General features: G+C 50.1%; 2 protein-coding genes across 2 annotated transcripts in view; one reads left to right on the top strand and one right to left on the bottom strand.

The window, feature by feature from the left end:
* Positions 1-20,497, bottom strand: part of LOC116957542 (uncharacterized) — a 305,854-nt gene that overhangs the window by 47,400 nt on the left and 237,957 nt on the right. The gene's annotated exons all lie outside the window — the stretch shown is intronic.
* On the top strand, positions 559-18,876 carry LOC116957535 (uncharacterized). The gene is made up of 4 exons (XM_076056485.1): positions 559-1,698; positions 5,536-5,699; positions 10,208-10,394; positions 15,063-18,876. Exons 1-4 carry the CDS (start codon positions 663-665, stop codon positions 15,272-15,274), a joined length of 1,599 nt encoding a protein of 532 aa, XP_075912600.1. The 5' UTR covers positions 559-662; the 3' UTR covers positions 15,275-18,876.

Here is a 20,497-nt window from a genome sequence, read left to right as displayed (position 1 = left end):
CCCCCTGTTCTACAGAGTGAGTGGAGTTTGTATGATCTCTCCCTGTTCTACAGAGTGAGTGGAGTTTGATTGATTTCCACCTGTTCTGTAGAGTGAGTGGAGTTTGTATGATCTCCCCCTGTACTACAGAGTGAGAATGAGTCAGTGGAGTTTGCATTTTTTTTTAAATGTTAACAAATCAACAGCGCATCTACAATTGCCAGAGGACAAATATAGCCCATTGGGTTTTCATCACGACACAAACTCCAAGGCAGGGTACAGAACCTTGTCTGGACAAGTGATCTTCTCTCTCCTCTCTCCCCTCTCCTCCTCCTCCTCTCTCGGGAATCTCCGCCAGAGGGAGGACTCCGATAACATTTTCCCTTATGCGGATTTCGGCGCGGCTTCAATCAGTAATTTGTTTTTTTTAAATAAAATAAAATAAAAACACCGCGGTGACGTGACGAGAGGGGCCGCGTTCGTCCTCAACACCCCCCCACCACCACCCCCCCACCCCCCACCACCACCCCCCACCCCCCCCACCACCACCCCCCACCCCCCACGTGGACCGCCCTGGGTCGGGGAATCCCCTAAATTCCCCTCGTGCCAAACAAAGACAAAGATCCCCCGCATAGCCCTCAACGGCCTTGGCGGCTGATCGCCTGCCTGGGGCAAGTGATGTTATGGCGAGTAGCACCATCAACACCACCACCACGGTTAACATCATCACCATCAATACCACCACCACCACCACGATCACCATCATCACCATCAACACCACGACTTCGATCACCATCATCACCATCAACACCACCACCACGATTACCATCATCACCATCAACACCACCACGATTACCATCATCACCATCACCACCACGATTACCATCATCACCATCAACACCACCACGATTACCATCATCACCATCAACACCACCACCACCACGATTACCATCATCACCATCAACACCACCACCTCGATCACCATCATCACCATCAACACCACCACCACCACCACGATAACCATTATCACCATCAACACCACCACCACGATTACCATCATCACCATCATCACCACCACGATTACCATCATCACCACGATTACCATAATCGCCATCATCACCATTTCCACCACCATCCGCATTCCCATCATCACCACGATCATCACCACCACCATTCCCATCATCACCACGATCATCACCACCACCATTCCCATCATCACCACGATCATCACCACCACCATTCCCATCACCACCACCATCATCAAAGACAAAGATCTCCCGAATAGCCTTAACAGACTGATGGGACAAGTGCTGTTTGCGTGTAGCACCATCAACACCACCACCACGATTACCATCATCACCATCAGCACCACCACCACGATTACCATCATCACCATCAACACCACCACGATTACCATCATCACCATCAACACCACCACCACGATTACCATCATCACCATCAACACCACCACCACGATTACCATCATCACCATCAACACCACCACCACGATTACCATCATCACCATCAGCACCACCACCACGATTACCATCATCACCATCAACACCACCACGATTACCATCATCACCATCAACACCACCACCACCACGACACACGAGGGGTCGGGTGGCCAACACCACGCCCGGCCGCCTTTGTCTCCCTCGTGGCCATGTTTACTACACACCACACCAAGTAGACTCATTTCAGGCTGCGTCGACCTAGGTGAGGCCCAGGATCCGGTTTAAATAATCTTCACCGGTTGTTGTTGGCGGTGGTGTTGGTGTTGTTGTTGGTGGTGTTGTTGTTGGCGGTGGTGTTGGTGGTGGTGGTGGTATTGGTGGTGGTGTTGTTGTTGTTGTTGGTGGTGGTGGTGTTGGTGGTGGTGGTGTTGGTGGTGGTGGTGTTGGTGGTGGTGGTGGTGTTGTTGTTGGTGGTGTTGGTGGTGGTGTTGTTGGTGGTGTTGTTGGTGGTGTTGTTGTTGTTGGTGGTGTTGGTGGTGGTGTTATTGTTGGTGGTGTTGTTGTTGTTGGTGGTATTGTTGGTGGTGTTGTTGGTGGTATTGTTGGTGGTGGTGTTGTTGGTGGTGGTATTGTTGCTGGTGTTATTGTTGGTGGTGGTATTGTTGTTGGTGGTGGTATTGTTGGTGGTGGTGGTGGTGTTGTTGGTGGTGGTGGTATTGTTGGTGGTGGTGGTATTGTTGTTGGTGGTGGTATTGTTGGTGGTGGTATTGTTGGTGGTGTTGTTGGTGGTATTGTTGGTGGTGGTATTGTTGGTGGTGGTGTTGTTGGTGGTGGCGTTGTTGGTGGTGTTGCTGGTGGTGTTGTTGGTGGTATTGTTGGTGGTGGTATTGTTGGTGGTGGTATTGTTGGTGGTGGTATTGTTGGTGGTGGTATTGTTGGTGTTGTTGGTGGTGGTGTTGTTGGTGGTGGTGTTGTTGGTGTTGGTGGTGGTGTTGGTGGTGGTGGTGCCCGTGAGCGGGAATCGAACCCGGGTCTCTGGCAGGTTAGCAGCACAGCGCTAACCGCTGCGCCACCGCTCCTCCAGAGCACAGAGACACCCAGAGATCAGCTCCCCAACAGCCACCTGGCCACAGCCAAAGATGCCTTCGGCTCTAGGCTGTGACGAATGTTACGTTGCGTATGGCGTAAACAGACTCTGTGCGAAATAAGTTCAACACACATACATCAGCACTGCCCATAGACTAAATGTCGCCCGTGACTCGTACCCACCGCAGTATTAGCGAGGGTGGTCTGCCAGATTCGCACCTCAACCCCCGCGCCAACCGCAGCACGCGCTATCTCGGACCCGTGGCCTGGTCACCGCTCAGTACAGTACAACAACAACAACGGCGGCCAAAATGTCTCCGCCAAAGACCGGGGAAACGGGTTCTTTTATTTCCTTTGCAAAGACAAATTCAAGAACGAGTTCTTCAGAACGAGTTCACTCCGGGCGGCGGCTGCCGCTCGGCGCTTTTCCGATTCAGCAGCGTGGAGGCGACGATTTGGTGGCCCGCGGAGAGATTTCATTCGATTTGGAGAGCCCGCGGTGGCTATGAGATGTTGACTACCTCGCCTGGTGTGCGGGAGGTCGTGGGTTCAATCCCGACCCTGACGATGCCTGCTGCTGTATATTTGCAGTTTGCGTGTCTCTCTCTCTCTCTCATCATCATCATCATCATCACGGTGGCTAGGAGATGTTGACTACCTCGCCTGGTGTGCAGGAGGTCGTGGGTTCAGTCCCGACCCTGACGATGCCTGCTGCTGTATATTTGGAGTTTGCGTGTCTCTCTCTCATCATCGTCATCATCACGGTGGCTAGATGTTGACTACCTCGCCTGGTGTGCAGGAGGTCGTGGGTTCACTCCCGACCCTGACGATGCCTGCTGCTGCTGTATATTTGGAGTTTGCGTGTCTCTCTCTCATCATCATCACCACGGTGGCTATGAGATGTTGACTACCTCGCCTGGTATGCGGGTGGTCGTGGGTTCAATCTCGACCCTGACGATGCCTGCTGCTGCTGTATATTTGGAGTTTGCGTGTCTCTCTCTCTCATCATCATCATCACGGTGGCTAGGAGATGTTGACTACCTCGCCTGGTATGCAGGATGTCGTGGGTTCAATCCCGACCCTGACGATGCCTGCTGCTGCTGTATATTTGGAGTTTGCGTGTCTCTCTCTCACCCCGTGGTCACGTGGATTGCTCTGAGGGTCCTCCTGTTTCTCTCTCGTGCAGAGTAAGTGGCTGCTGCCGTTGCTATAAATGTCCACGTGATGTTGATAAGCCACTTCCTGGGGCTATCACTTGTAGCAAGGTCGCCCCTGAAATAGAGCTACACAGCTCATTGGGCCTTACCTGGTAAAAATATATATATACAGTTCGTAGTAACAATTCTCACGAATACATCTGTTATTCGGAAACCTTTGAATATGACGCGAAACGCTCACACACTCTGTAGAACAGGGGGAGATCATACAAACTCCACTCACTCTGCAGAACAGGGGGAGATCACACAAACTCCACTCACTCACTCTGTAGAACAGGGGGAGATCATACAAACTCCACTCACTCTGTAGTACAGGGGGAGATCATACAAACTCCACTCACTCTGTAGAACAGGGGGAGATCATACAAACTCCACTCTGTAGAACAGGGGGAGATCACACAAACTCCACTCACTCACACTCAGTAGAACAGGGGGAGATCATACAAACTCCACTCACTCACTCTGTAGAACAGGGAGAGATCATACAAACTCCACTAACTCACTCTGTAGTACAGGGGGAGATCACACAAACACCACTCACTCTTTAGAACAGGGAGAGATCATACAAACTCCACTAACTCACTCTGTAGTACAGGGGGAGATCACACAAACACCACTCACTCTTTAGAACAGGGGAGATCATACAAACTCCACTCACTCTGTAGAACAGGGGGAGATCACACAAACTCCACTCACTCACTCTGTAATACAGGGGGAGATCACACAAACTCCACTCACTCTCTAGAACAGGGGGAGATCACACAAACTCCACTCACTCACTCTGTAGTACAGGGGGAGATCACACAAACACCACTCGCTCTTTAGAACAGGGGAGATCATACAAACTCCACTCACTCTGTAGAACAAAGGGAGATCACACAAACTCCACTCACTCTGTAGAACAGGGGGAGATCATACAAACCCGACTCACTCTGTAGAACAGGGGGAGATCATACCAACTCCACTCACTCACTCTGTAGAACAGGGGGAGATCATACAAACTCCACTCTGTAGAACAGGGGGAGATCATACAAACTCCACGCACTCACTCTGTAGAACCAAGGGAGAGATCACACAAACTCCACCCACTCACTCTGTAGTACAGGGAGAGATTACACAAACTCCAACCACTCACTCTATAGAACAGGGAGAGATCACACAAACTCCACGCACTCACTCTGTAGAACAAAGGAAGATCACACAAACTCCACTCACTCTGTAGAACAGGGGGAGATCATACAAACTCCACTCACTCACTCTGTAGAACCAAGGGAGATCATACAAACCCGACTCACTCTGTAGAACAGGGGGAGATCATACAAACTCCACTCACTCACTCTGTAGAACAGGGGGAGATCATACAAACTCCACTCACTCACTCTGTAGAACAGGGGGAGATCATACAAACTCCACTCACTCTGTAGAACAGGGCGAGATCATACAAACTCCACTCACTCTGTAGAACAGGGGGAGATCATACAAACTCCACGCACTCTGTAGAACAGGGCGAGATCATACAAACTCCACTCACTCTGTAGAACCAAGGGAGAGATCATACAAACTCCACTCACTCTGTAGTACAGGGGGAGATCATACAAACTCCACGCACTCACTCTGTAGAACAAAGGGAGATCACACAAACTCCACCCGAGTCAGGATTCGAACCCAGGCCTCCCTCTCCTCGCTGTAAGCCGCAGGGACCATTACCACTTCTCGCATTCCACCCAAACGCGCCGCGAATCCTCCGTGTCAGGCTGCCGCGTGACGACCTCTCGCTCCTCGTGTGCTCACTCCAGGGACGTTCATCGCTCTGGGCCTGGCAGGCTCCGTCCTGGCTCAGAGCCACATCACGGCGGAAGAGGACTCGACCGCTCTCCTGCCGTGCCTCTTCGAGGAGCCCATCCCCGCGGGCGAAATGATCACCTGGGAGAGGATATCGGCGAATGAATCGACCGAACAGGTGCGATGGTCCAAACGAAGTTCACCTTTAACTCATAATAAAGGTTTTTGGGTTAGATCGCGTTTATTTATAAATGTGTCGTAACCCTCCACCACCCGACACGGCCAATCAGCAAAGAAAAGTGTCACGTTGACAAAAGACAAATAATTCACTACTTCAGCCCACCGGTGTGTTGAAGAGTTAATCCACATTTACAGTTTGAGTACGACGTTTCGCTGGTAAATACTTCCAGCATCATCGGGCAATTCGCCAGAATGGTAAAGCCCTCGCTTGCTCCCGGTTTTATATAGAGCAGAAGAGTGACGTCATCACTTAACTCATCAGGTGCAGTGATTAGAGGTGGAGGGGGGGGTAATGTAATTATATAATCGATTAGTAATCAGTCATTGGTTATGATTAGTAATGAGTTGTAGATTAGTAATTCTTTAAATCAAAATGTAATGTGTATTATTTAATAATACGCTTCCAGGCCGCACTAAGCCGGTAGCTGTCAGAGCGATTAAAGTTATTCTTGTTCCTCTCAATTTCAATGGATTCTCTAATTAGTCTTTGCCAGTAATAATTAGTTTTACACACCACTGCAACATTGTCAAAATCAATTGAGTGTCCTTGTTGACAAGCATGTTCTGCCACTGCCGACAGTTGTGTTTGAGATAATTTAATATTTCTCTGATGTTCTTTTAGTCTTACGCTGATGTTACGTCCCGTCTGCCCAATGTAGCAGCTGCCACATGAACAATTAATCCGATATACACCTTCTGTTGATAGTTTAGGTAATGCGTCTTTAGTGCAAGATACTAGTTTTTGAATTTTGTGTACTGTACCAAATCTTACTGTAATGTTTTGCTTTTGCAAAACGCGGGCTAATTTGTCAGTTACTCCTGAGATATATGGAATTTTTATTGTTTTAACAATCTGGTCGCTTTCAGTAGTATTGTTTTGCGATCGTGATTTGGCATTCAGTGCTCTGTTAATTTGAGCATTATTGTAGCCATTCTGTCGTAGTGCGTCTTTAACGTGTTTAATCTCTCTCACTAGACTCTCACCATCTGACACTGTTTTCGCCCGATGTACGAGCGTCTTGATAAGAGAGGATTTTTGAGCTGGATGATGATGTGATTCTGCATTCAGATAGGCATCAGTGTGCGTTTGCTTTCTGTAAACGCTGTGTGTTATTTTACCGTTTAGGCCATGTCCAAGCAAAATATCTAGGAATGGGAGTGTGTTATTCACCTCCATTTCCATGGTGAACTGGATGGCCGGGTTTTGTGCATTGAGATGATTTAGAAAATCATTAAGTGTATCTTTACCATGTGGCCAGACAACCAAAGTGTCATCCACATACCTAAACCAAAAGGATGGTTTTAATGTGCTCGAGGCAAGTGCTCTTATTTCAAAGTTTTCCATGTACAAATTTGCTATAGCAGGGGATAAAGGAGAACCCATTGCTGCTCCTTCCTTTTGTTTAAAGAAATCCCCTCTCCATAAGAAGTAAGTGTTATTTAAGCAATGGCCAGCAAGTTTCGGAATATCTTTTTGTAAACCGGTATTCTTTACTAGTGTATCAAGTAATTTAAGAGATTCGTCCACTGGAACCTTAGTGAATAGAGAAATCACATCAAAGCTTACCAGAATATCATCAGGAGTAAGTTTAATATCTTTAATCACATTCACAAGATGTTCTGAATTTTTTATGAATGAAGATGTCTTACCGATGTAGGGCTGTATTTGTTTGGTTATATATTTTGCTAATTGATATGTGGCAGAGCCAATTGTACTGACTATGGGTCGTAATGGGATGCCGATTTTATGAATCTTTGGTAGCCCATAGAGTCTAGGTGGTTTTGAGGCCCTTGGCTTAATTAGGTATTGCTCATTTTTAGGGATTAATGAATTTGCAATTATTGCAGTGGTCTTACGTTCTAAAGTATTAGTTGGATCTCGTTTAATTTTAATGTAGGTACTTTCCTCTAGTAAATTTCTAATTTTATTATCATAATCGGCTCGTGACATCAGTACAGTAGTGCGGCCTTTATCAGCTGCTAGGATTTGGATATCCTTATTTACACGCAGCTCTCTTAAGGCTTTTGCCTCGTTAGAGCTAATATTTACTTTTGGAACTTTGCTATTCTCAATTATTTTAGCAACCTCATGTCTAGTCATCTCTGCCTCATTATGTGGAAGGAGTCTAACTGCTGATTCTACCTCAGCAATTATCTCATCCACTGGAATTGTGCGTGGGGTAACGGCAAAGTTAAGGCCTTTAGAAAGGATAGAGACCATGTCACCGGTTAATACAGTGTTGGTCAAGTTCAGTACAGTTTTGTTTTTACATTTTTGGTTTTCAGTAGGGATTTGTTTATTATGTAGTCTAGAAAATTTATTAATTTGGTTAGTTTTGGTTAGTTTAAACACATTATCAGCCGATTGTTGTGTTATGTTATCGATTATATTCCAATAATGCATAGATACACTATTGCTTATATCTAAGTGTAACTGCTTTAGTGATTCCGAAATGTAAGATAATTCACTCCTATTGTGCTGTATTCTCTCTATTAATAATAATTCGCTAGCTTTGTGTAGTATTTGGTTAGCTTTAGAAGACTTTATGTGATGTGTTATTTTAACTGCGTTTGGTATTACCTTTGAATCTCTGCACCTTTTGAGGAACGCCAGTGAAGATATCAATTTCATCCGCTTAATGCGAAGCTTCTCCAATTTTCTGGTTTTAAGAAAAGTATCCTCCCCATAGAGGTTAGTCAGTTTAACACGTAGGCTTTCGCGACCAATATTATTCATAATAAAGGTTTTTGGGTTAGATCGCGTTTATTTATAAATGTGTCGTAACCCTCCACCACCCGACACGGCCAATCAGCAAAGAAAAGTGTCACGTTGACAAAAGACAAATAATTCACTACTTCAGCCCACCGGTGTGTTGAAGAGTTAATCCACATTTACAGTTTGAGTACGACGTTTCGCTGGTAAATACTTCCAGCATCATCGGGCAATTCGCCAGAATGGTAAAGCCCTCGCTTGCTCCCGGTTTTATATAGAGCAGAAGAGTGACGTCATCACTTAACTCATCAGGTGCAGTGATTAGAGGCGGAGGGGGGGGGGGTAATGTAATTATATAATCGATTAGTAATCAGTCATTGGTTATGATTAGTAATGAGTTGTAGATTAGTAATTCTTTAAATCAAAATGTAATGTGTATTATTTAATAATACGCTTCCAGGCCGCACTAAGCCGGTAGCTGTCAGAGCGATTAAAGTTATTCTTGTTCCTCTCAATTTCAATGGATTCTCTAATTAGTCTTTGCCAGTAATAATTAGTTTTACACACCACTGCAACATTGTCAAAATCAATTGAGTGTCCTTGTTGACAAGCATGTTCTGCCACTGCCGACAGTTGTGTTTGAGATAATTTAATATTTCTCTGATGTTCTTTTAGTCTTACGCTGATGTTACGTCCCGTCTGCCCAATGTAGCAGCTGCCACATGAACAATTAATCCGATATACACCTTCTGTTGATAGTTTAGGTAATGCGTTTTGTTTTTCAGGTAAGTCCCCCACTGAGCCGTAGAGATATTTGTTTTTTTAGAAGCGACCAGAGACACACACACAGACACAAATCAGAGCTCAACGGAAGTTGCTTATCACCGGGAAATGTTCGGCAGCCAAACACTCGAATGGGATGACGTTGGAGAAACATTCACACGACCACGGGGAGAGAGAGACGCGCAAACTCCAGATATACAGGCATCAGGGTCCGGATCGAACCCACGACCTCCTGCACGTCAGGCGAGGTAGTTAACATCTCCTAGCCACCGTGGCACCCAGGAATGTCTCCCATCGAGTGAAGCTCTGATTGAGCTAAGAAACTCTTTTTTAAAGGTGGCGAATGTGAGTGAATGACAACCACTTACACACTTACTCAACCACTTACACACTTACTCAACCACTTACACACCCACGGGCCCACTCAAACACTCAGGCACTCGCTTACACACTCACTCGCCCACTCATTCACTAATCCATCCACTCAACCACTCAGCCACCCACTCTCCCACTCGCCTACACACTCACACTCACTGGCCCACTCAAACATTGAAGCACTCGCCCACCCAGACACTCACTCGCCAACTCACTTAACCACTCCTCCACTCAATCACTCAGCCACCCACTCTCCCACTCGCCCATTCACACACTAATACAACCACTCAAGCACTCACCCACTCGCCCGCCCACCCACTCACTCGCCCACTCACTCGCCCACCCACTCGCCCACCCACCCGCCCACCCACTCACTCATCCTCCCACCCACTCACTCGCCCATCCACCCACCCACTCGCCCATCCACCCACCCACCCACTCGCCCACCCACCCACCCACCCACTCGCCCACCCACCCACCCACTCGCCCACCCACCCACCCAAGCTGTGTTCGTCACAGACGTCCAGTGCATCTTAACGTCGTCCATCGCACCCCCCTCCCCGTCCCCATGCCAGATCCTTGTGTTCGACGAGAAGGCGACTCCGTACATCGGCAACGTGGCGTGGGTGGGAGATCTGAGCAGGGGTGACGCCTCGGTTCTCGTGTCGCCCGTGAGGCACGTGGACGCCGGCCAGTATTTCTGTGGGACGTTCTTCTCCAACGTTCAGACGAAGACCATCACGCTGTCGGTCACCTCCAAAGGTGACTGCGACCTCTCTCTCTCTCTCTCTTTGCGTGTATCTGTGTCCTTGTGTGTGTCTCTGTGTGTGTGTCTGTGTCCTTGTGTGTGTCTCTGTGTGTGTGTCTCTGTGTGTGTCTGTGTGTGTCTCTGTGTGTGTCTCTGTGTCTGTGTGTGTCTCTCTGTGTGTCTCTGTGTGTGTGTGTCTCTGTGTGTGTGTCTGTCTCTCAACTAAGCTTGTGCCGGAGGCCCCGGGGGGCCAGGCGTCTATGACGTCTCCTGGCCAAACCCCAATTGGCGGAGCCAGGAGATTGAATACCTACCCTCGGGGCTACTCCAGAAACAACGAAAAGCCACTACGGGTGGCCACGTGGAATGTTCGAACGCTCACTGCAGAGGAGAGGCTGCCACTCCTCTGTCGGGAGCTGGACCGGTACCGCCTGGATCTATGCGGCATTCAGGAGGTCCGGTGGACCGGCTCTGGCTCCTGCCACCATGAGGGGTGGACAGTCCTCTACTCGGGGCAGCAGACTGCCAAACAACAGGGTGTGGGTCTTCTTTTGAACAAAAGAATGAAGGGGGCGTGGGAGCGTGGCGGTGAGGTGTGGGAAGCTGTAAGCCCCAGGCTACTTTGGGCTCGCCTTCCCATCAACCGGAGGCGAGGAATGGTGGTCGTGGTTACTTATGCCCCCACCGAAGATGAACATCCGTGGAGGGATGCAGGCAAAGCCGATGAGTCAGATGCCTTCTATGACCTCCTGTCACAGGTGCTGGCTAAAGTGGCCCCTCGGGATAGAGTCATCATGTTGGGTGACTTCAATGCCCGAGTTGGTCATGATACTGGCACCTGGTCTGGAGTGATTGGAGGGCATGGGCCAGATCAGCTCAATAACAACGGTAGGAGGCTGCTAGATTTTTGTGCAGCCCATGGGCTTGTAATTACCAACACGCTGTTCCGGCATCGGCGCATCCACACAACATCATGGATGCATGCCGGGTCCAAGCAAGAACATCTGCTGGACTACATAGTGACGGACCAGCGAATGCGAGCCCATGTCCTTGACACCAGGACCTACCGTGGAGCTGATCTGCCCTCTGACCATCGACTAGTCATCTGTAAGATGCGCCTGCCATTCTTCCACTCCGGTGGTGGGTGTACACCCAGGACCCCATTCCAACCTAAAGTGGCCTGGTCTCAGTTATCTGATGAAAGTTGCAAGCGAGAATTTCATCATCGCTTGCGGCTGGGATTGGCATCGTCCCCGACTCCTCCTGATGTCGAGGGTAAATGGGCGAGGTTTAGGACTGTGACTCATGCAGCTGCAATGGCTGCTTTGGGTACGCGGTCCAGACCTCCCCAGACACCCTGGATGACAGAGGAGTTGTTCAGGATGGTTGAGAAAAAGCGACAGGCCCACTGTCATCGGCTACAGAATCCCACGTCAGAGAATGAGGAGGCTTACCGCAGCCTTCGCTCGGAGGTTCGGAGAGCCGTGAGGCGCTGCAAGGATGGGTGGTGGTCGCGGGTTGCTGAGGAGATGGAGTCTGCCTCAGTGGCCCGTGATCACAAATCGCTATTTAACTCCATCAAAAAAGTAACCTGCAGCGCCACACCTATTACCATCATTAGGGGAAAAAACGGTGATCCAATTTCCGACCCCCAGGAACAGGTTCGCAGATTTGCTGAGCATTTCTGTGAGGTCCTGGGGGAGGGAAAATCCCACAGCCAGGAAAACATCGTGGCACAAAGTGAGGATGACCCTGCTGAGGCTGCGGTGCCTCAAATATTGGATGAAGTCACCCCCTGTGAGTGGCTGGCTGAGGTGCCATCTGCTGAGGAAGTATTGAAGGCGATCCGGAGTCTGAGACCAGGAAAGGCAGCGGGCAGAGATGATCTCCCAAGCGAAATGCTGAGGGAGGGTGGCGTTTGTGCACAGACTGCCCTATATGACATCATAACAACAGTCTGGACCACTGGACGGGTTCCGCAGGATTGGAAGGATGCCCTGGTGGTCCCCCTTTTTAAGAAGGGGGACCGCACAGACTGTAACAACTACAGGGGCATCTCACTCCTCAGTGTGCCGGGAAAGGTCCTGGCAAGGATTATTCAGCATCGCCTTGCCAGGCACGCTGAGGAGAGGCTTGCGGAGCCCCAATGCGGTTTCAGGAAAGGGCGGTCCTGCACAGATGCCATATTTTCTGTCCGTCTGCTACAGCAGAGGTGTAGGGAATTCCAACAAGACCTACATCTCTGCTTTATTGACCTGGTCAAGGCCTATGATACCATCAGTAGGCCTGGGCTCTGGGTCGTTCTTCGTGCTTTTGGAGTACCTGACCCTCTGCTCACGATCATTAAGGACCTTCATGATGGTGAGCGGGCCCGGGTAAAACTACGTGGCCGGGAGTCAGAGCCATTCCCTGTACACCTTGGGGTGCGACAGGGATGTCCTCTGGCTCCCACATTATTTAACATCTATTTTGACCACGTAGTTCGTGAAGCCTTCAATAGCTGTACCGGGGGAATCTCCATATGGTACAGATATAATGGGAGGCTAATCGATGCCCGGGTGCGGTCAAGGGATGGCTCCCTATTGCTCAACCACGTTATGTATGCTGATGACTTGGTAATAGCTGCTCAGTCAGAGGAGGAGTTGGAGACGCTGCTGCTGAGACTGGAGCGTGCCACTAAGAGGTGGGGCCTTACCATCAGCCCCACCAAAACTAAGCACCTGCCTGGGTATTTTGTACCATCGGACACTCCACCCCCACAACTCCCAATCGGTGATGGGGCAGTTGTGGAGAGAGTGGAGAGTTTCCCATACCTGGGCAGTGTGCTTATGACTGGCTCCAGTTTAACAGCAGAGGTCTCACTCCGAATCAGTCGAGCGGCAATATCTTTTCATCGGTTGCGTAACGCTGTGTGGAAGCTACCTGGTCTGTCGCTCCGCACTAAGCTTCAGGTCTTCTCGGCCACGGTCATTCCCTCCCTTCTCTACGCTTGCGAAACGTGGACCCCCCTAATGGAACATCTTCGCCGGTTAGAAACATTTAGGCTGACCTGCCTACGATCCATCCTGGGTTTAACCAGACTGGATTGTGTGAGGAGCTCACAAATCCTTGAAAGATCTGGGCAGGGTCCCATCGGTGAGCTCCTCCGGCAGGCAAGGCTGCGATGGCTGGGTCATGTAGCCCGCATGCCCAGCCACCGCATGCCGAAACAGCTTTTGTTTGGCCGGATTGAGGGGGCTAAGCGGGCGCGGCACGGGCTAGAGAAGAGATGGAGTGATGTGGTACAGGAGGACGTGGAGCTGAGTGGACTTGCCGATGACTGGTACCAGCGGTGTCAAGATCGGCCTCTGTGGAGGAGGCTCGTGAAGGATGCTACTGGGCAGTTGGAGGCAGTCGCCCTCCAACAACAACGGAGGGCGGAGGAGCGACGCTCACAACAGCGAGCGGAGCGCCGGGTGGCTAAAGCACAGCAGGTTGGCACAGTAGGGGGCACAGGTGGTGCATCAGCCAGTCATCTCAGTCAGTCGACCCGTGGCACCTGGGTCTGCCCCGTGACCTCCTGCCAGCGGGCGTTCGACACTTCACGTGGCCTCAGGGTGCACATAGCCTGGCACAAGCGTCGTGGTGACGTCACCGCCACTTAGTGGCGAATGGCGGTTGTTGTTGTTGTGTCTGTCTCTGTGTGTGTGTGTGTCTCTGTGTGTCTGTGTGTGTCTCTGTGTGTGTGCGTCTCTGCGTGTGTGTGTCTCTGCGTGTGTCTGTGTGTGTCTGTGTGTGTCTCTGTGTGTGTGTCTGTGTGTGTGTCCTTGTGTGTGTCTCTGTGTGTGTGTGTGTCTCTGTGTGTCTGTGTGTGTCTCTGTGTGTGTGTCTCTGCGTGTGTCTGTGTGTGTCTGTGTGTGTCTGTGTGTGTCTGTGTGTGTGTCCTTGTGTGTGTCTCTGTGTGTGTGTCTCTGTGTGTGTGTCTGTGTGTGTGTCTGTGTGTCTCTGTGTGTGTCTCTGTGTGTGTGTCTGGGTGTGTCTGTGGCGCTGCAGGGGCGAGATGTTTTCTCCATTGGCTGGTGTGCAGGAGGTCGTGGGTTCGATCCGGGACCCTACCTACTGCTGTATATTTCGAGTTTGCATCTCTCTCTCTCTCTCTTCCCGTGTGTCTGTCTCCATTATGAGTCTCTGTGTGGGTTTCTATGGCTCCTCACCCCACTCACCCCACTCACCCCGCTCACCCCACTCACCCCACTCACCCCACTCACCCACTCACCCCACTCACCCACTCACCCCACTCACCCCACTCACCCCACTCACTCCGCTCACCCCGCTCACCCCACTCACTCCGCTCACTCCACTCACTCCGCTCACCCCGCTCACCCCGCTCACCCCACTCACCCCGTCACCCCGCTCACCCCCCCGTCACCCCGCTCACCCCCCCACTCACCCCGCTCATCCCCCCACTCACCCCGCTCACCCCCCCACTCACCCCGCTCACCCCCCCCCCCCGTCACCCCGCTCACACCCCCACTCACCCCGCTCACCCACTCACGCCACTTACCCCACTCACCCACTCACCCCACTCACCCCGCTCACTCCACTCACCCCACTCACCCACTCACCCCGCTCACCCACTCCTCACCCCCCCCCTCCCCCGCTCTCCCCCCCCTGCTCTCCCCCTCCCCGTCGTCCCTCCTCAGTGACGATGTTGATGCCGGGCCCCAGCACCATCGTGGCGGGGGTGGCGCTGATGGTGATCGTGGTCGGTGTCACTTACCTCCTGATGAGCAGGAGGAGGAGGAGGAGCAGGAGCAGGAGCAGCAGGGGGAGAAAGTTCCATCAGTTGGAGCCTCCAGCCTCTCCCGATGGCCTCCTCCTGTCACGGGAGGCCACGGAGAGCCCACGGCAGTGACGCCCAACGCCACGACACCACACCCAGGCAGAGGAGGGATGTAGACGCCCCCCTTAGCCAGGGCACGAGGCGAGGGTAGATCGTTGACTCGCCAAGGTGCACACAGCGACACCACCGTCCTGCACGCGAACTCAGTGACGCTGCCGCTCGCGATTTCACGCAAATCGCGAGCGGGGAATATTGTTTTGTTTTGTTTTAAACAGCGGCAGCCAAAGAACTCTAAATGCGCGGTGTTCATTCTAAATGTGGAGTGGTGCGGGCGGGTGGAACCGGAGTGCCCGGATAAAAATCCCTGGGGAGAGAGACGCGGAATCCAAATATACAAATATACACATAATATACAAATATACACATATACAGACATGCGAATATATACATATACAAATATACACATACAAATACATACATATACAAATATACACATACAAATACATACATATACAAATATACAAACATACACATATACAAACATACACATATACAAATATACACATATACAAATATACACATATACAAATATACACAATGACAAATATACACATACAAATATACACAATGACAAATATACACATATACAAACATACACATATACAAATATACACATATACAAATATACACAATGACAAATATACACATATACAAACATACACATATACAACTAATCGTGTTAAACTCCAAATACACAACAGGCATGGTCAGGGCCGAGATGAAACCTCCTGCATGCCGGGCGAGGGACTTCACATCTCAATGTCGTGCCACGTGCCATCACCACCGGTCTTCTCACGCAACGCTACTCGCGGCTGTGATAGACTTCAACCATTCACTCAAATCACTGGCCGGGCGATGCAGCTGCGGTGGCTGTGAGATGTTCACAACCTCGCCTGGTGTACAGGAGGGTGTGTGGGTTCGATCCCGGACCCTGACGCCTGAGTTTGCGTGTCTCTCTCTCTCTCTTCCCGGGGTGGCTGCGTGGATATTCTTTCCGGGTCCCTTCGTTTATTTTTTCCACAATTACAAAAATAAGTAATATTTTTTTAACAAAAAAAAACTATTTTAAAAACACGCTTTCATCAAATGTGCCGTGCTAGTAACGGCGCAACTCCACAACTCCACGAAGTGGCCTCGAAGCTCGCCGCGACGTAAGGGACACATGGACAATTACAGCCAACGTGAGTTGAGCGTGGACAATTAGAGCCAAGCCGAAACATAGCGTATGCAAAATAATGTTTAAAAATCTAGATGTTTAATGATAGAATATGGTATTGTCATCAGTGTGACATAAGTATACCACGTTTGCAGTCCATACCACATTGGGAAGTGGGGTAAAATTGAGTTACAAGATTTGAGGATACAACAACAGACAGAGCGAGTTAATAGAAAGTGTGTAACAGCACCAACGCGTTTAGAGTTTTTGGCTGCTGCGATCCACGTGATGGTCATTAGCGACTTCTATCACTACCCCTATCACTACCCCTATTACTATCACTACCCCTATCACTACCCCTATTACTACCCCTATCACTACCCCTATCACTACCCCTATCAATACCCCTATCAATACCCCTATCACTACCCCTATCACTACCCATATCACTGTCACTACCCCTTTCACTACCCCTATCACTACCCCTATCACTACCCATGTCACTACCCCTATCACTACCCCTATCACTATCACTACCCCTACCACTACCCCTGTCACTACCACTATCCCCTATCACTATCACTACCCCTATCACTACCCCTATCACTACCCCTACCACTACCCCTATCACTACCCCTATCACTACCACTATCACTACCCCTATCACTACCCCTACCACTACCCTTATCACTACCCCTATCACTACCCCTATCACTACCCCTATCACTACCCCTACCACTACCCCTATCACTACCCCTATCACTACCCCTATCACGACCCCTGTCACTACCCCTGCCATGGGAGATTGCAATGCAGGAGTCGGTGACATGCGGGATAACTGGACAGTACGGCCTTGCAATGATGCTGGGGATCATTTGATCAATTGCTGTGCTGCCAATGACCTGGGCATTACAAATGCTCTCGATAAGCAAGCACAAAGAACACTGCACACGTGGCCAGTGGTGGAAGACACCCGACTGACCACATCATGATCGAGAAGCGATGGCGGAGTGCAACAACGTCAGCAGTCACTGCTCCCGGAGCAAGATTGTGGTTCAGATCACGAACGTCTTGTTTCTAAGAAGCAAATGAAGCTGAAGAGACCGACAAAAAAAAGAAAACAGAATTCCCTACAGGGTTTGAGATGTCCGAGATCCCTCGGCAGTATTACGATTGACACGGGCAACGGATTGCCTGCGTTGAGGCCGATGGAGCGACGCCCAGATGAACCCTGGCAAGGCACGGCGACCGCTGTGAGTGTAAGAGCTGAGCGACACCACAAGGCTAAAGCCCGAGAGAAGGTCAAAACGTCGGACACAAGAAGCAATCGAATGATCAGACAGAGGGATAAAGATTAAAGCCGTAGGAGCAGAGCCACAAGCAATCAAGAAGTGAGATGAAGGACGTCGCAATACCATGTCGTCGTTCTCTCCTGGTGGAGCCAGCCACCTGCAGCAGCGTAGCCACCACAACAACCACCACCAACCACTACCACAACAACCACCACCAACCACCACCAACCACCACCACCACCAACCACTACCACCAACTAACACCAACCACCACCACCAACTAACACCATCAACAACCACTACCACTACAAACCACTACCACCAACCACCACCACCACAATAACCACCACCAACCACCACCACCAACTAACACCATCACCAACCACTACCACAACAACCACCACAACAACTACCACCACCAACCACTACAAACCACCACCACCAGCCACCACCAACCACTACAAACCACCACCACCAACCACTACAAACCACCACCACCAACCACTACAAACCACCACCACCAACCACTACAAACCACCACCACCACCACCAACCACCACCACCAACCACCACCACCAACCACCACCACCACCAACCACTATAAACCACCACCACCAACCACTACCACCAACCAACACCACCAACCACTACCACCACCAACCACTACAAACCACCACCACCAACCACCACCACCACCAACCACTACAAACCACCACCACCACCACCAACCACTACCACCAACCAACACCACCAACCACTACCACCACCAACCACTACAAACCACCACCACCAACCACCACCACCACCAACCACTACAAACCACCACCACCACCAACCACTACCACCAACCAACACCACCAACCACTACCACCACCAACCACTACAAACCACCACCACCAACCACCAACCACCACCAACCACCACCACCACCAACCACCACTACCAACCACAACGGCTGCCCATAGGCTCGGTGTGGATCGCAATGATCGTAATGGTGGCATGAAGCCAACACTTCTGACATAAGTAACATTTCTATTTTTAAAACGCAATAAATGATCACGCCCAGAGAAGAAATAACTCACATTGGCGCGGATTCACCGACATGTAATTGTATAAACATTTTTTACGTGGGTTTTACCCGTGGTCAAATATAGAATGATTGCACACTCCCTGTGTCTTGTGTGTTCCCTGTGGCTCTACGTTGGGCTAAATATGGACAGCGTCAGCACAATAAGGGCACCTCGCCTGACAGTGAATTCATTTAAGAGATGTAAATGATTGGGTCGCCAAGGTGGCTATGAGATGTTGACTACCTCGTCTGGTCTACAGGAGGTCGTGGGTTCGATCCCGACCCTGACGCCTGCTGCTGCTGTATATGTGGAGTTCGCGTGTCTCTCTCTCATCATCATCACGGTGGCTATGAGATGTTGACTACCTCGCCTGGTATACAGGAGGTCGCGTGTCTCTCTCTCATCATCATCACGGTGGCTAGAAGATGTTGACTACCTCGCCTGGTATACAGGAGTTTGCATGTCTCTCTCTCATCATCATCACGGTGGCTATGAGATGTTTACTACCTCGCCTGGTCTACAGAAGGTCTGTGTCTCTCTTTCATCATCATCACGGTGGCTAAGAGATGTTAACTACCTCGCCTGGTCTACAGGAGTCCGCGTGTCTCTCTCTCATCATCATCACGGTGGCTAGGAGATGTTGACTACCTCGCCTGGTCTACAGGAGTTCGCGTGTCTCTCTCTCATCATCATCACGGTGGCTAGGAGATGTTGACTACCTCGCCTGGTCTACAGGAGTTTGCGTGTCTCTCACTCCCCGTGGTCGCGTGGAGTTGCCTCGGGGTCATCTGCTTTTGCCCTCCATGTGTCGAGATTATTTAGCTGCTGATATACATTTACGCGTGATGATGATGATGTCAGCCACTTGGCTGAGCTATCATTTGTGATGGCCAGGCCGCTTCTGAAATGCGAGCTTCACAGCTCAGTGAGGCCTCACCTGGGAACAATAAAACACACTCTCTCAGTCTCACACACTCAATTACACTCACTCTCACACACTCTCACACACTCAATCACACTCACAGTCTCACACACTCAATCACACTCACTCTCACACACTCAATCACACTCACTCTCACACACTCTCACACACTCTCACACACTCTCACAGTCTCACTCACTCTCACACACTCTCACAGTCTCACACACTCAATCACACTCACAGTCTCACACACTCACACACTCTCACACTCTCACAGTCTCAATCACACTCTCACAGTCTCACACTCTCACACTCACTCTCACACTCTCTCACACTCACAGTCACACTCTCAATCACACACTCTCACAGTCTCAATCACACTCACACTCTCAATCACTCACTCTCACACTCTCAATCACACTCTCTCACACTCACAGTCACACTCTCAATCACACACTCTCACAGTCTCAATCACACTCACACTCTCAATCACTCACTCTCACACTCTCAATCACACACTCTCACACTCTCAATCACACTCTCAATCACACTCACAGTCTCACACTCTCACACTCTCAATCACACACTCTCACACTCTCAATCACACACTCTCACACTCTCACAGTCTCACACTCTCACACTCTCAATCACACACTCACACTCTCAATCACACACACTCACACTCTCACACTCTCAATCTCACACTCTCACACTCTCAATCACACACTCACACTCTCAATCACACACACTCACACTCTCAATCACACACTCTCACACTCTCAATCACACACTCAC

Source organism: Petromyzon marinus, chromosome 76 (assembly GCF_048934315.1).
Source record: "Petromyzon marinus isolate PM22_M1 ecotype Great Lakes invasive population chromosome 76, UKy_Petmar_22M1.pri1.0, whole genome shotgun sequence".
NCBI lineage: Eukaryota > Metazoa > Chordata > Hyperoartia > Petromyzontiformes > Petromyzontidae > Petromyzon > Petromyzon marinus.
The sequence above is the reverse complement of the archived record's forward strand: the minus strand, read 5'-3'. Positions and strand labels throughout refer to the sequence as shown.